Below are 16,901 nucleotides of genomic sequence, written 5' to 3' on the forward strand. Positions count from 1 at the left end.
CCTGTGGTAGTGTCACCTCTGTGTGTATCGTGAATGCCCATTGGTTGTGTTTTTCGACTTTGAGCAGAAAGCACCGCGTGCTTTTGAAATGTACGGCAGTTTTGGGCACGGTGCGAAATCACAGTTTTAAATGTAACACATCTATTTTGTTAAACATGAGACAATGCTTTGTAATTGACATGCGCTGGAGAGATGAATTAAAATGTATAAAATCTCGGAACGCCGGTGGCAAAAGTCAGAAAGGGCAGAGAGAGAGAGGGGGAAAGAGACAGGCCGAGCCATTTGGTTCAAATTTATTCTTAGATTCGATTTGAATCAGCTCATCGGTCCATGGGAATCGGAAGACACTGGAAGATCAAAGAATAAGAACAACCACAAGCTATCAAGACTGAAGGAAAATCATTAAATAAAGCTCCTTAAGTCTGATCAACTAAAAAAGACTTTCAAATACAAAGTAATTTGTTAAGATTTTGTAAAAGCAAATAAAAATAAGTGATTTTAAATTTAAACCTGAAATAGTGGTTTATTTTAAATCTGAATCTGAAATAGTGGTTCATTTAAAATCTAAACCTGAAATAGTGGTTTACCCATAAGACTCACCTATACATCCTCAACAGATCCAGACTCTAAAAGGACATTGAGTGGTAAGTGAGTTAGAATTCTTCCTTGTAGATTTGGGATCCGATTATAACTTGAAATATAGTTTGAAATAGATTAGTTCCCATCTGGTATCAGCAAGGGAGCCAAAGGGATAGCAGACCTTAGGTGGCCAACTAGTTAAGAAGTTGTAGGATATAATAATTCAGAAAGGATTTGTCATAATATACACCAGTATATCATGGTGCAGACACACCCACACTGATGGATACACAGCAAGACCAATCAACACGCACAACACCGCAGTCAATCACCAGTTAGAGCACACTCACTATAAAGACAGAGGGCATCAGTTTTCCCGCTCATTCGGGATGCAGCCTTTCAGAAGGACAGAGCTTACAGCTTACAGCACAGATCTTCACCATGAGCTGAGTGCATAGACTGGTTAGGATAGGCATAGGTCTTTAGTTTAATCTAACATCGTGTTAATCCACAGTGAAAGAATGTTCAACAGTTTCTAGCTTAATAAAATAGTGTTGTACTATTTCAAATGTTGGTAGCCTGTATGTGTTCCACGGATCCAGACAACCCAACACATCAGGATTCATATCATTAGTCTTAACGCGAATTGACTATAAAAACACATTGCACACTGTTCTTTACCATTTGATTCGTTCTTAAGACTTTAATGTAAAATTCAGATGTGGAGTGCACCCAGGCACCGCCCACCAAATGATCCCACCAATAGACCCTTAACGTGACCAATTAAAAGATTCTGGACGGACAAAAGCTGCATATTATTATTGGAGACCTCAACAGCTGCGTTTTAGATTATGGGAAAGGTATTACTATTCTAGATACTCCAGATCTTTTAAATTGCATAAATCTCGGGCAGGATTCTCCGCCGGCGGGATTCCCCATTATTCCAGCGCCCAGGGGTTTCCTGACGGCGTGGGGCTGCCCCACAATGGGAACCCCATTGACCGGCTGGCGTAACGGAGAATCCCGCCGGCCCGTCGGGCCAGGAATGTGGCGTGGCGGGGCAGAGAATCCCGCCCCACATATTGGAAAACAGATTTATTAAATATAATTGGAATATTTTGGTGAAAAATTAATTCAGCAACTGTGGTATGAAAATAGGATCACTGGGTACTCATAGTTACAACGTTAATCATTTAATCACAAATGTCACCAATATTTTTTTGAATCACTTATTGGACCTGTGCACGTTGGCGAGGCCAGCGTTTATCATCCATCCTTAATTGTCCTTGAGAATGGCAGCAGTCCATGTGTTGTCAGTACACCCCATCAGAGAGGGGGTTCCAGGATTTGGACCCAGGCACAGGGAAGGAATGGTGGTATCATTCCAAGTCAGGATGCTGTGTGACTTGGTGGGGAACTTGCAGAGGTGGTCCTCCTGTCTATCTGCTCTCCTTGTCTTTCTCGGTGATAGAGGCTGCAGGTGAAATGAATGAAATGAAAATCGCTTATTGTCACGAGTAGACTTCAATGAAGTTACTGTGAAAAGCCCCTAGTTGCCACATTCCGGCGCCTGTTCGGGAAGGCTGTTACGGGAATCGAACCGTGCTGCTGGCCTACCTTGGTCTGCTTTCAAAGCCAGCGATTTAGCCCAGTGTGCTAAACAGCCCCTTTGGAAGGTGTTGTAATTTGACCCTTGGAAAGTTGCTGGAGAGCACCTTGTAGATGGCACACACTGGCACACACAGATGGCGCCGGAGCGAGGCGACTCTCTGCAAGCACTGTGCGCCGGTGATAGACGGAGTAAATGTTTCAGACAGCTGGGGTGCCAGTCAGACAGTTGGCTTTGTCATGGACGGTATGAAATTTCCACAGTCCTTTGAACTATACGTATTCAGGCAAGTGGAAAGTATTCCATCAAGCTCCTGACTTTGGGTAGACAGGCTTTGGGGAGTCAGGAGGTGAGTTACTTCACAGAATCACAAAATTGTCATTGTGCGGAAGGAGATCATTTGGTCCATCATGTCTTCACATCCTTCCTATAGTGTGATACCCACAATAGCACAGAATTATCCAGCTAAGGTCTTGTTTAAGTTCAGCATAACCTCTTTGCTCTTGCACTCTGTGCCCCAATTAATAAATCCCAGAATACTCTGGGAGGGATGCTGCGTCCAGCGATGTCGGAATCGCGATTGGGCAGAGAATCGCACGTGAGGCGAAAATGGTGGCCAGCGCCGGGTCCCCGAGAGAATGCTCCTGAGCCTCGACAGCAGCGTGAATGTATTCTACTCCGCACGTACAGTAAACGCCACAGGCATATCATTAGTGAGCTTCACCCAGTATTCTCTGGGGCTCCTGCGATGTTCCACCTCAGCCAGGAGGAATTACTGACGGCGAGTTTCACTTGTGGTTTTAAAAACCTGGAAGCAGGCGACGTGGCTGCTGAGGGAGAGGGAAGAGGGAGGACCTGTTTCCAGAGGCACGACATTGGGCTGTCCGTCCTGCCGCTGGGCATGGCTGGCTGGGTGGGAAGTCTGCCAGGACTGGGGGGGAGCAGCGGCGGGGTGGAGCAGCGGTGGGGGGGGGGGGGGGGGGGGGGGGGGGGGGGGGGGAGGGGGGGGGGGGTGATGGTGGTTGTCCAGGGGATGGATGGTGGGGTGTGGGTAAGCACCCTGGGACCGGGTGTCCAGGCACGGTAGCCATTGCCGTGGCCTGCAAAGCAACCATCTTGCTGCGCAACCCACTGACCGCCCATTGTGGGCGCATGGGTGCCCCCACTTCACATCCACACAACCTCCCCAAACCCTCCCTCCACCTCACCTCCACTCCACCTACCTGCAAGCGGACACCATCCATCGGTGCGGCATCCTGCAGCCCACCCAAGGGGGACGTCCACAGTAGCCCCTACAGGAGGTCACCGGACAGGGGCCATGGATTGTGCTGGCAGGGACGAGTGCCAGGGCCAGGGAACCTCATGGAGATGGGCACAAATAGGGTCAGGGGTGCGGTGCGGAGGGCAGAGTCCCGGGGGAATGGCCGGGGCTGGGTGTGGAGATGGGGGAGGGAGGGGATTGGTAGGGGACTTGTGGGATCAAGGGCTGAGTGCAGGCCGGGGCCACCCTATGGCCCAGGGGACCTGGTTGGACACGGATGTGCGCACCATGCTAACATGTCTGCCTTTCACCCCCTACAGACAATGGTCTTCGGAATCCAGCCAGGAATAATGGCCTTCAGCCTAGCCGCTGCAACCCTGGGGGATGCAGTGAGGCTGTACGAGCTGGAGCTGTCAACAAGGAAGCTGCAGCAGCGGAGCCTGCCCCGGAGGAACAGGAGGTAGCCGATGAGGATGGAGAGCCGGCTGTCCAAACAGGCCGAGGAGGAGGTTGAAAGGAGGTGCCACATGACGGCAAGAGTGCACCGGCAATGCCCGTCATTCGAGGAACTGCGGACTGGGCATGCCATTGAAGACTCTGGTCGAGCAGGCGGACAGTGCGATATGGTGAACCTGGGACCACGGGGATATGGGGGAGGACACCGCTCCCAGTGGCCATCAAGGAGAGAGTCGCCCTGGATATTTAAGCCATGGGCTCCTTCCAGGTGCCGAGTGAGGACCTGTCCGGGGTCTCGCAGACCTCGGTGCACAGGTGCATCCGCACCGTCAGAGAGGCCCTATATGCCCGCTCGGCACAATATCTCAAATTCAATGTGACGCCCAGGAAATGGGGTTCGCCTTCATCGTCAGGATGCTCCAGGTCCAGGGGTGATCAACGGGATGCATGTTCCCCTGCGAGCACCTGCAGATGAGACCAGTCTTCAGACACCAAAGGTGGTTCCACTCGATGAACGTGCAGCTGGTGTGTGACAATGAGATACGCATCATGAATATCTGCACCCGATACCCGGGCAGTGCGCATGACATCTTCATCTTGGCACACTCGACGGTTCCTGACATCTTCAAGGTGCATCCCCGGGTGAGGGATTGGCTGTTGGGTGACAGGGGTTATCCGTTGCGGTCGTGGCTGATGTGTCCTATCTGGAGGCCACAGACCGACATGGAGACCCCTACAATGATGCCCATGCAATGACCAGGGGCATGATCGAGTGGTGCTTCGGTATCCTGAAGATGTGGTTCAGGTGCCTGGACCGGTCTGGAGGGGCCTCCAGTAAAGCGCGAGGAGGGTCTCCGACATTGTGATGGCCTGCTGTGTCCTCCACAACCCCATGCAGCAGAGTGGCAACGTGCTGGCCGAGTGAGATGAATGGTAGGCCTCATCTGACGAGGAGGATGTGGAGGAGGGCCAAGGTGGGCAGGACATGGGGCTTGGGCAGACATAGGAAGCCGCACATTTGTGCCAGGACCACCACGCATGGGACGCTCTAATCACCTCCAGGTTCACTGATTAGGGGTCTGGCCGATGGATATCCCATCCCATCAGCACCCCCCACCCCCCAAACACCGGCCAACCCCTGCAACCCCCTATGTGATTTGGCCGTTGGGTAAGCAGTGACAGCGAGTGTCCATCGGTTGAAGGATGATGCTGACCCACCCTCTCTGCGATGAGTTCTGGTGCTCCACGCCATTTGACAACATCAGACTCCTGTCCACCGTCCACCTTGGGGTGGCAGGGGTAGGGATGGGGGGTGGTGATGGTGACCGAGAGGGAGGGGGAAGGGTGGGGTACCGGGGCGATGTGACGGGTCTGACCTGGGGGCCTGACCCATGACCTCCTTCACCACCCGTCCCATTCCCCCCCCCCCCCCCCTGCCCCCCAGCGCCCCCTCTGCAGCCAGCCCAGCTTATCCCTCACACCCTGCTGGCAGAGCAGCGAGGTAGGTTGGAACATTAATGCACAGGTGCTTATTTTACAAAGAACATGCGAACACCTCGATATTGGTGTGTGCCCTAGCCCCCAATGCTATCCCATGCTTTGCACCCGTGCCATCTTATTTGGTGCCTACTTTTCTGGCCTAACGGGCCATAACGCTACATCCAGGTCAGTCCATAGGTGGTACATCAGAAATTGAGGTGGCCTGCTGTGATTCCCACCCTGTGACGTCGGTCCCCTTTGGTGGGCGTTCTCTGGAGCGACCGACCGTGCCATGACGATCGCTCCACAATCCTCCCGATACCCGCCTGCCACCCGCCCACGGGTCGCACCCGCACTTTGAAAAACCCTGCCACACACCTTTGACAAGCCTTATTTTTCAAACTGAGAGGAGCCTTTCTGAGCCTCTGCGAGGGTTCCCGAGACGTACCCACAGGTCTTTCAGATCCATCGTCCATCTTATGGGATAATACTTAAACAGCACCATATCGAGAAGCATCACACCAAATCTTTAGACGGGTTAAAATGCACCAGAAAACTCAACAAATGTAACAATTAATTTTCTCTGTTAAAAGCTCCTCTCTGGGGCATGTTCCAAACCTAACTCTGATGCTACAACACTTAGCCTCAGGATCAGAGAATCCCGCCCACTCTGTCCAGTGAGCAGCGGAAGAGAAATTATCAAATATATTCAAGGCTGAGTTTGAGATTTTTTTGAATAAAGGTTGTGGGGAACAGAGAGGAAAGTGGAGGTGACGTCAAGACCAGATCAGCCATGATATTATTAAATGGCAGAACAGGCTCGAGGAGCGCAATGGCCTAGTTCTGCTTCTATTTCTTCTGTCGTTATGTTTCTTGTTGAAGTGCGAATGTAGGGCAGATATCTGCTGCAAGTCCTTCATGTTTTTAATGGATACGTTCTGTCATGATACTATTATGGACCATGGTTTAGAGAACCCCAAAGTGTATCATGGAGTTCACCTGACCCAACTTTTAATAGATCCATGAATTTCTTAGCTAAAACTAAATACAATCGCACATAAATTATCTACACTCGAGGTCTCCTTGTTCTGTTCCAATAGCTCTACTGGTATCACATCAATCTCAGGTACCTTGTTCATCAGCTTCTTGATGACTCTTTGGAAATTTTGATCCAATAATTTCTACAGGTTGTTGTGTGATGCTGTCTTTGAATTCGAACATGCTGCTGGGGTTGGGCTCGCTGAGGATTTCCCAAGATTGATCCAACCTCCTTGCCTCCTTCTTGTTTGTCCTAGTGACCTGCCACCCTTGCCCTTGATTGGTACAGTGCTGTTGCTTCTTTCACCAATCAGTTCCAGCACCATCCTGTCGAGAATCTCGGAATTGTTCCTATTTGCTACTTCTTGTGCACCCCCATTTTTCGAATCCATCGGTCCTCATTTTTCTCTCCTGTAGCTCTTCTTCACAGGTTTAACCGGTCTTCTGTACTTCTCATTGTCTTATCGTCTTTGTTCCATATCCTTTTCCTTGTCCCTCATTATCTTCACCAGCTTGCTTTCATCAATCAATTTTCACATTGGGTCAGTGAATCATTCCTCTTTGCTGGCTCCTCTTCCCTGCCTGATAAAACCTTCTGCACTCACCTTAACTTCTCTTTTGATGGTTGTTCCTCGATATTGTCCGACCTCAGTAGTACTTTGAATCTATTGGAGAGGGCCAGCCAGAAACTAACATCTCCTCTTCCTTTCGTTTTTCCTTTGCAAATAGTCGTGGTGACTTTATGGTTGCTGCTTTCTTCAGCTGAAGGTAGATCTTGCCTCACGCATGGTGTGGTCCAATCCTACATCAGCACCTCAGTAAGCCTGGACATCTTGTCGGGATGTCCTCCATCTGCTGCTGATGCAGGTATAGTCAAACGCATTCAGAATGTCACCATCTGGAGACCTCTTATATTTTTGTGGATGCCCTTGAGTTTGGAGAAGATGTTCTGAATGCCCAGCCTATTGCTTTCCAGTTTTTTGCCGTTTCCATTGAGCATGCTTGCTGACCCATGGTGCCTGATCGTGCTGTTCAGTCTTGCCACATACCGTCAAGCTTCGTAATGAGGTTCATTGCCATTCATTTCTGTGACCTTGGTTTGAAGCAAGCTGAAGACCCATGGGGTAAAAGTTCCATCTCCCCGCTTGCTAAAATTGTCCAACGCGGGATGAGTTGAACATTTCCAACCTAGTATCTGTGGCTATAACCGCAAAGGCCATAAAGTTCTAGAATTCATTAGAAATTGCTCATGTAAGATTAAAAAGTCTATCGTGCCACTCCAAGCAGCTGTAGGATGCATATTTTGTAAAATTATGGTTTTTAATTATTTTAACTAACGCAACATTCTTTACTGTCTGTATTTTCATGTATGGAGCGATCTGCCTGGACTGTATGCAGAACAATACTTTTCACTGTCCCTCGGTACATGTAACAATAAATCCAAATCTAATCTACTTGAAGTGTGCAGTTTCGCAGCATGTACAAGGGCAGCACAGCAAGGCATATGCTATAATTCTAAATGCAGGTCTTGATTTTATCGCTACCCACTATGCAAGCAGACACATCAAATCATCTTGATATTTTACTCATTCATTTCCCAACAGAATCCCACCTTCTACAACTCATATTGCTCTAAGCAGTCGGCAAAGCACCCCATGGAAACTGGTGGGTTTGAAAATATGTAGGGGTCTGATGAGAACATCGGATCTTGATTCTTGACTTTCACTGCAGCCTAAGTTGAGAAAGGTCTGCAGTTTTCCAACCAGGTAAAGCCAGGGGAGATGAGAAGCAGAGGAGGAAGAATCATAGAATTTACAGTGCAGAAGGAGGCCAGTCAGCCCATCGGATCTGCACAGATCCTTGGAAAGAGCACCCCACCCAAGCCCACACCCCCCACACCATCCCTGTAACCCAGTAACCCCACCTAAATCTTTTGGACACTAAGGGGCAATTTATCATGGCCAATCCACCTAACCTGCACATCTTTGGACTGTGGGAGGAAACCGGAGCACCCGGAGGAAACCCACGCAGACACGGGGAGAACGTGCAGACTCCGCACAGACAGCGACCCAAGCCGGGAATCGAACCTGGGACCCTGGTGCTGTGAAGCAATAGTGCTAACCACTTGTGCTACTGTGCCGCCCCTAAGAAGAGATCATTTAAGCCGAGTTTTTTTGAAGCTGATGTAAGGTCATCGAACTGAAACATGGGGTGGGAATATCTGTCCCTCCTTGCGGTGTCTTTACCAGCGGCAGAGATGGTGGAGGCAGTGGCAGACAGGCGGCTCACCATTGTCTGCCGGTGGGCTCTTCTGGCCTCGTCAATGTCTACAATGTTCTGCATGGCTTGTCTGTCCCGCTGCCATGAACGGGCCAAGAAATTCAGCCCATTAATTGTGCCTCTCCCCACAGATGTTGGCTGAGTATTTCCAGCATTTTCTGTTTTTATTTATTTTAAGCTTGCCTGTTGTGGGCAAGGAGGAGCAGGAATCACCATCCCAACACTTTACCTACACCCTGTGCGGATTTCTACAGGCCGGTATCGCCATCTCCTGTCCACAAGATGCCGACTGATCAGATTGCCCGCTCCTGTAGCCGCATTGTTGGTTCACACAAATGCCGGGCCCACCCTCATAGATCCTCGTGGGAAATGCACTGCGTGTGCGCAATGGGCAAAGATTTCTGCATTGACCAACATCAGCACAGCGGCACAGGATTGACATACTGTCCTTTCACTGCTGGACACTTCGATTCCAGCCCAGACTGCCTCCTCTACTACCAGTAACAGCCCCCGGTGAAAAATTGTGATTTTGCAAGGAATAGAGGTGGCCTGTGGGTCCATAGAATCATAGAATTTACAGTGCAGAAGGAGGTCATTCAGCCCATCACGTCTGCGCCGGCTCTTGGAAAGAGTACCCGACCTAAGCCCACACCTCCCCCCTATTCCCGTTACCCAGTAATCCCGCCCAATCCTTTTGTACACTAAGGGGCAATTTAGCATGGTCAATCCACCTTACCTGCACATCTTTGGACTGCGGGAGGAAACCCACGCACACACTGGGAGAAAGTGCAGACTCTGCACAGACCCAAGCCGGGAATTCGTTGGTGGGGTGTTGGGGGGGGGGGGGGGGGGGGGGGGGGGGGGGTGTATTTTTTTTTACGAGACTAAGGCTGAGTCATATTTGCTTGGTTGTGTTCAGGAGACAGCTTTCAATTGATGATCGCCCTGCCTCACAACGCAGAGTCTGAAGCGCTTGAAGCTGAGTGCCTGAAATGAGATCAATTTCCATTTCTAAGTGTGGATGCTATCTGTCTTGATGAGGAGACACAGCCACAGACAACAAGAGTAATTGCTCGCAAATCTGACTCAGTTGCGGCAAACGTGAGCTCTCTTTCAGGGAGGTGAATGATTTGCTTTGAGGAAATGATATGTTCTCACACCCTATCTATCCGATTTCTAATGGATTTCTGATGACCAGCATCAGTGTTTCATAGCATCGTAATTACAGGCCCCACACGGACTTTATAATCATTACGGGCGCCCCGCTCATGGCCACAGTCTAAGTAGATGGATTGTTGATTTTAATGATATACTGATTGATATATAATGACAACCAAATAGGGACTGATTACTATTGGGCTTTGCCTCCACTTAATTACAGACTCTGGGAAGGTCCAACACATGAGCCAACGTTCTCGCTGACAAAACAGAACATGAAGAGGGAGAAGGCGGCACAATTAAGCCAGAATAAACAGAAAAATGCGCTTTATGACTAAACGACAGCATCAGTCTGAAAATAATGTTTTGGTTGGTGGTCATTCTAATTGAGAACTGCATTAATTACTTTTCAACTTTATTATCTGATGGCATGGATCATCAGCCCATCAATTTATGGCCAAGACAGCCCGAATCAGCTGCGACGTAATCTCCATCTGGATCCTTCCAGAAAATAATGTTGCAGAAGATTATGTCGGAAAGAAACTTTGCTAAAAGCGAGAGCTCTTCGATTTGTTTTTCGAAATTAGAACTCCATGAGGTCTAAAACGATGAAACTTGAACGCATAGTTCTGTCATTTTCGTATCTTTAGTATGGGTGGCCGGGTAGTACAGTGGTTAACACTGTTGCTTCACAGCACCAGGGACACGGGTTGGATTCCCGGCTTGGGTCACTGTCTGCGTGGAGTCTACACGTTGTCCCTGTGTCTGCGTGGGTTTCCTCCGGGTGCTCCGGTTTCCTCACACAAGTCGCGACGTGCTGATAGGTGAATTCTCCCTCAGTGTACCCGAACAGGCACCGGAGTGTGGCGACTAGGGGCTTTTCACAGTAACATCATTGCAGTGTTAGTGTTAGCCTACTTGTGACAATAATAAAGATTATTATTATCCTCATCTCGTACTGAATGAGAACTTAATAAGAATCCTAACCTATGAAACTCATGTTTGGCTCGTCTGAGCAGGCGGATTCTACATACCTTTAATGTTCTTGAGGTGGTCTTAGGGTGCAATGGATACCATCCCTGCCTCTGCGCTAGAATATCCAGGTTCGAGTCCCGCCCCAGGACTTAATGGCCAAGGAAGGGGCATTCATAACGTGGCCAAACAGGCTAAATGTCAATCTGCAAATCCTTCCAATGCGCCAATGGCTGGTGGTAAGAGTGGGAGAGAATCCTGGGCTGGAAGTATCCGGTTTCCGGAATTCTCTTTTCACGCTGGCAGCACACCCCCGCCAGTGGGTTTCCGGTGGGCGTGGGGTGGCTTCAATGGGCAATCCCATTGACAAGCAGGGAGAAGGGAGAATTCCGCCGTCAGCGAAAGGCGCTCCTCCGAGAAACACACGGCTGGGGATCCTGGAGAATCCAGCCCCTGGTTAGCCATGCTTGTGATGGACTGGCACCCTTCAAGCTGTAAACCTCTCGTGAGAGACTAGCGACTTGTTCCAGGAATTGTGAGCTATCTAACCAGACAAAAGTCTGCCTGAATCCGCCACTAAGTCCGGGAAGAGAATTGGAATGATTGTTCTTCGCAGTCTGAATTTCATTCATTTAATTTAGAGTTTATAAACTGCTTTGCTTAAGATCTTATGTCCTCATATTTAATGATTTTGTGCAATTTGCTGGAGCCCAAGCCCCCATCCCTAGAAATAAACTCGGCATCGCGCCAACTCTCTTTACGTCACTCTGCCCCGCAGCCACAACGAGGAGGTAGGCCCCCCACCTCACCCCCCCACCCCCAACCAACCCCCGGGAGCTGCCAGCAGTGCCAACAGCATCAAGGGCACATTACTGAGCAATGCAACAGGTCCACGAGGTCCACCATGGATCCTGGAGTAAGGTACGTTCAGGGTATTTGACGGGCAGGGTGTAGGCAGTTTCGGGAGGAGGCTGGAGGGTGATGGGTTTCGACAAACAGGCAGGTAGGAAGAAATAGGGCGGGTAATTTCTTCGAGGGGGGTTGCCCCCCCCCACTTGATGTGGAAAGGGCACCCCCTGAAGATATCGCCACCCCTTCTTTCCCGCCCTTTTCAGAAGGTTGAAAAAAACAGCCTACCCATTCTCACCCCACTGCCCGCACCAGGCCTGATATGGCGTGTGTGATGATAGGCCGACTATCATCTGTATATAATATGGATAGTTCACCATCACTGTAAATTCTACGATCTTATGATCTACATGTGTATTATAAGTTATATGTTTTACTGTGGTAGTTCTAGCATCCCACCAGCAGGTGGGGCGAGTATGGAGTCCCGGGATCCTGATGCACCATGTGTTCCTTCAGAAGATGTTTGTAAGGGGTTGATAGCAGTCGCATATTGGAGCAGCTGTGTTGTATCTTAGTGTAAGTTAGTGGTCGACATTTATTTCCAACTGTATTTATCTTCGACATTTTAGTTATTGGTTCATGTAGTGTTAGTAATAAATAGCTTTGTTTATAAAACAAAGTCGAATGTTCGTTGTTCACACAGCAATATCGAGATTCCACATCAGCCCAATCGAAGAACAATACATTGAGGACAGGGTGGGGATCAATTGTCTTGTTAACTAGTTTGATTGACGTTTGATTATTAATTGAGGTATGGCGGGCAGCCCGCCGGTTTTAGCACCCTCCCACTTACTGGGTTGTGGGAGTGAGCTCAGGGGTGGGTGGCAAGGAGGGGGGGGGGTTGATACCCGTCACACTTTATGGAACGCTCACGCGATACGGTACCTTGCACTTGCAGGTGGTGCATTGGGTTCTGTCCATTGTCCAGATGGAGCCACTCAGCCGAGATATTCCTCGGTTGTCCATGCACGTCTGTCGGATATCATAGACCAGGTTGTCAGCTAAGCAGGGATCACTCACACAATGTGGGCAACACTGTCCCTCCGGAATGGTCGTATACTCACAGCTGAGTACTGGGCAGGTTAAAGGCCAACAATCCACTTCTCCCTGCTGCACACACAAAAAAACACACATGGTCAGCAGTGCTCGACAATCTCGTGGAAACCTCCATTACCACACAAGGTTAGAAAGTGAATGCGGGACTGCAAATCACACATCTCCTGGAAGACGCGAACAGCAGATATGTGTTCAAGGTTAAATAATGCAGTTCTTCACAGCTTAAACACATTTCCTCTGTGTATTCCCAGCTACATATTGTTCCGTGGCCCAAAGGTACTCCATTGTACTGCGTCCTTATTAGAATTTTGGCTATTATTCAGATGAAGAACAAAAGAAATTCACTCTGCAACATTTTGACAAAGATTAGAGTATGAAAAATGCTTCAAAGGGTAAGCAGATGGGTACAGATTAGACACATTCCTCTGAGGGGAGGGGGGAGGGGGGAGTAAAAGGAGGGCATCTGAAGCTGCAGCAGAAATTGTTAGCATCTGCCCAGAATCAAGGCCGTATCAAGCACGAACACCAAATGGGATGACAGTGCGATGAAAAGGTGCCAAATCGGAACAGTGCCACAATCAGGAACAGCGAGAATTCCTGTTGGGAACAGAACAAAGACTGTGACGCCACACAATCAGAGCATTCCTCACCGGCCTTCTGATACCACACAGCAACATCAGCAAACATCAGCAGGGCTAAGTTTGGAAGGGTAAGCAAACCGGCAGGATGTTGCAGAAGCTTGTGAATGTGTTCCTCTGTGTTCAGGCACCTTTGACAAAAAGTTAATTTCTTTTGCTTTCATGTAAATAGTTCGATTCTTTAAAGGTAAATGTTTAGTTCGAGAAAAGGGGGGTGTTGTGATATAATGTGCATGAACCTTTACTGGTACGTATCTTAAATGACTGTCAATCATTCCCACCTCAACAGGATATGATGTAGTAGCCCCATGACTTTATAGATCATAGAATCTACAGTGCAGAAGGAGGCCATTTGGCCCATCGAGTCTGCATCGGCCCATGCAAAGATCACCCTATCTAAGCCCACATCTCCACCCTCTCCCCACAACCCAGTAATCCCATCTAACCTTTCTGGACACTAAGGGCAATTTAGCATGGCCAATCCACCTAACCTGCACATCTTTGGACTATGGGAGGAAACAGGAGCACCCGGAGGAAACCCACGCAGTCACGGGAGAACATGCAGACTCCGCACGGACAGCGACCCAAGCCGCAAATCGAACCTGGGACCCTGGAGCTGTGAAGCAACAGTGCTAAACACTGTGATACCGTGCCGCCCACGGTATGACTTGTAGACAGTCTCAATGTAGCAGTGGCCGAGGTCAGACATGTGCCTCACCGTCTCCCAATGAATATTATCTGTACATAGTCTCATCTTCAAATCAAGAACCCACCTTGTTGTTTCTTCAAATCGGGTGTATAATCTGCATGTTTCTATTGAACAGAGAAGAATGTAGCAATGGAAATTCCCCCAGAAAATCCAGACACATACCAGACATCGGCATTCCTGGCAGTTGTAGATCCAGACGTCTTCGCTGCGGTACACCAGGTGGCCATTCTGGTGCAAACACTGGCTGGTCACTCTGGTATCACATTCTGAACAGCAGAAGAGGTCTACATTTGGATTATGACAGTCACAAACAGTCCTTCTACAGAAAATCCTCCCATCCTAAAACCAGGGAAGGAGAAAATAGCTATCACCCTGAAGAGGTGTCATTAGATATCCGGCAAGAGAAAAACACAAACTACGACTGATGTTCGTTTTAATAAATCAGTGACAGACGCATACCAAGAGTAAATCTGAATCAGAGCTGGATGCTTGGGCTGTAGCAGTGTTGAATGTAACATTTACTGAAGCCTAGACAGTGATATTGTCATAGTCTTTGAGCGATCAACGTGAAAATGAGACCCCCGGCACTTGAGTTACCAGGTCAAGCACTGACAATTCTGTTCTGATGTTAGCATGTTGCTCACCAGGGGCTAGGAGAGGAACCATGGGCCCTGACGTTTCCTCTGTTTCTGGGCCCCATATTTCCTACCCTCACCCTTTAACCTACCCTCCCAATCATGCATGTGTTTCTTTTTTTGCTTTCAAGATTATCTAATCTGAGTGAAATCATAATGCTGATGATTGGCATTGGTTGCAATATTGTCCGATAGTCAATGCAGCATATGAAAAGGGTATATGGAAAGGGAGGGCATAATACAAAAGGTGCACCAGAAATGCACCTTTAGTGATTAGTGAGCAACCGAGCTCGGGAAAGTGCAGATAGTGCCAAACACTGGGACCCGAGGGCAGGGAGGGCTCAGCTCAGTGTTGGAAACGGCACCCAGACTGAACAGCAAACCTGAAAGACAGGCTTTAAAAGAAGCAGTCAGAGACACCAGCCTGACACTTCTAATATGTTGCCCTCGTGTCACCGTACATATCTCTGCTCAGTGGTAATGCGCCTGCCCCACTTCATACTTCAAGTGTACTGGCACTGTTGGAGGTGCTGCCCTTCCGAGGCGATGCTAAATCAAGTGCCTATTTCAGATGGTCATAGATGATTACATGACACTACCGCTGGTGTCACGGTGGTGGTGGAGCTAGTCACGACTATTGTATAAGGCTTGGCAGTGAGCTGGGACCCTCTGGTCGGCAAGCTAGGGTGAAGCCGATGGCACCCCCCCCCCCCCCCCCCCCCCCCCCAAGGCCTGTTGCTCGCTCTGAGTCCAAGTCAAACATGAATTGAAATCTGGAAAAGGTTTGATGCCTTTGAGCAGCACACTGCTTCCTTGTGTACATTGCTACCGCGGATCCCAGGGTGAAAGTTGACCTCCGAAGCCTCAAAAAATCCTTCCAAAGAGGGGAATGGACTTTTATACTGAGCACAGAGGTGAACTGTGGTGGCCGGCATTTTGAAATGTCGTCGGCACTGGGTGCAAAGTTGGCACGTTTTAAGTTCCCATGCATCGTCACAAGACAGCCAGAATCACGTGTTGCATACCCAGTTATTAGTACAGGTGGGTAAAACATGCATTTTTCAAGCGAACATTTGAGGCTGAAAGCGGGGCGGGGTACAATCAATTTATAAGGGCAGCACGGTAGCATGATGGATAGCATAAATGCTTCACAGCTCCAGGGTCCCAGGTTCGATTCCCGGCTGGGTCACTGTCTGTGCGGAGTCTGCACGTCCTCCCCCTGTGTGCGTGGGTTTCCTCCGGGTGCTCCGGTTTCCTCCCACAGTCCAAAGATGTGCGGGTTAGGTGGATTGGCCGTGATAAATTGCCCGTAGTGTCCTAAAAAGTAAGGTTAAGGGGGGGGTTGTTGGGTGACGGGTATAGGGTGGATACGTGGGTTTGAGTAGGGTGATCATGGCTCGGCACAACATCGAGGGCCGAAGGGAGCACCCGGAGGAAACCCACGCCCACACGGGGAGGATGTGCAGACTCCGCACAGACAGTGACCCAAGTCGGAATCGAACCTGGGACCCTGGAGCTGTGGAGCAATTGTGCTATCCACAATGCTACCGTGCTGCCCTCATTAGCATTCATTAGCATTTCCAGAGATAACTCTGTTGCGTTGCCATCTTAGGTGCTGAGGATGTAAGATGCAATTCCTACTGGGAATGCTAGTGGAACATGCAGTGTGCACTAAGTCTTCCCAAGCAAACAGGCCAAGATTCCCAACTCTATTATAGGAATGGGTCATTTGGGCAAATAGGGGAGGATGCATAGAGCCATTTGATTCACCAGCAACCATCCTGAATTCCATCCTGAAATGCAGGACATCACTAGGCCATTCCGATGGTGAAAAGATTGGGTTTAGTAATTTAGGACTAGTAATCCAGAGGCCCAGTGGAATTCCCTGGGGACCCGGGTTCGAATACCACCATAGGAGACAGTGAAATTTAAATTCAATAAAAATCTGGAATTAGAAGTCTAAAAGGTGACCAGGAAATCTTTGTCGTAAAAACCCAACTGGTTCACTAATGTCGTTTGGGGAAGGAAATCTGTCGACCTTACCTGGTCTGGCCTACGCGTGACTCCAGACCCACAGCAATGTGGGCCATGATGTGGCGATGTCAGCGTTGGACTGGGGTGG

The 16,901-nt window shown here is 49.2% G+C and overlaps 1 protein-coding gene across 5 annotated transcripts in view; it reads right to left on the reverse strand.

Moving 5' to 3' along the window:
• The window catches only part of LOC119971968 (protein kinase C-binding protein NELL1-like), a 926,238-nt gene that overhangs the window by 5,986 nt on the left and 903,351 nt on the right, over positions 1 to 16,901 (reverse strand). For 4 of the 5 annotated variants that reach the window (XM_038808348.1, XM_038808349.1, XM_038808352.1 and 1 more), the window contains 2 exons: positions 14,307 to 14,483; positions 12,627 to 12,851 (listed from right to left, as the gene is read on the reverse strand). In XM_038808348.1, coding sequence (XP_038664276.1) covers positions 12,627 to 12,851; positions 14,307 to 14,483 — 402 coding nt within the window. The remainder of the gene's footprint in view (positions 1 to 12,626; positions 12,852 to 14,306; positions 14,484 to 16,901) is intronic. The other variant, XM_038808351.1, reaches the window with a different exon arrangement.

This window comes from Scyliorhinus canicula, chromosome 9, assembly GCF_902713615.1.
Source record: "Scyliorhinus canicula chromosome 9, sScyCan1.1, whole genome shotgun sequence".
Taxonomy (NCBI): domain Eukaryota; kingdom Metazoa; phylum Chordata; class Chondrichthyes; order Carcharhiniformes; family Scyliorhinidae; genus Scyliorhinus; species Scyliorhinus canicula.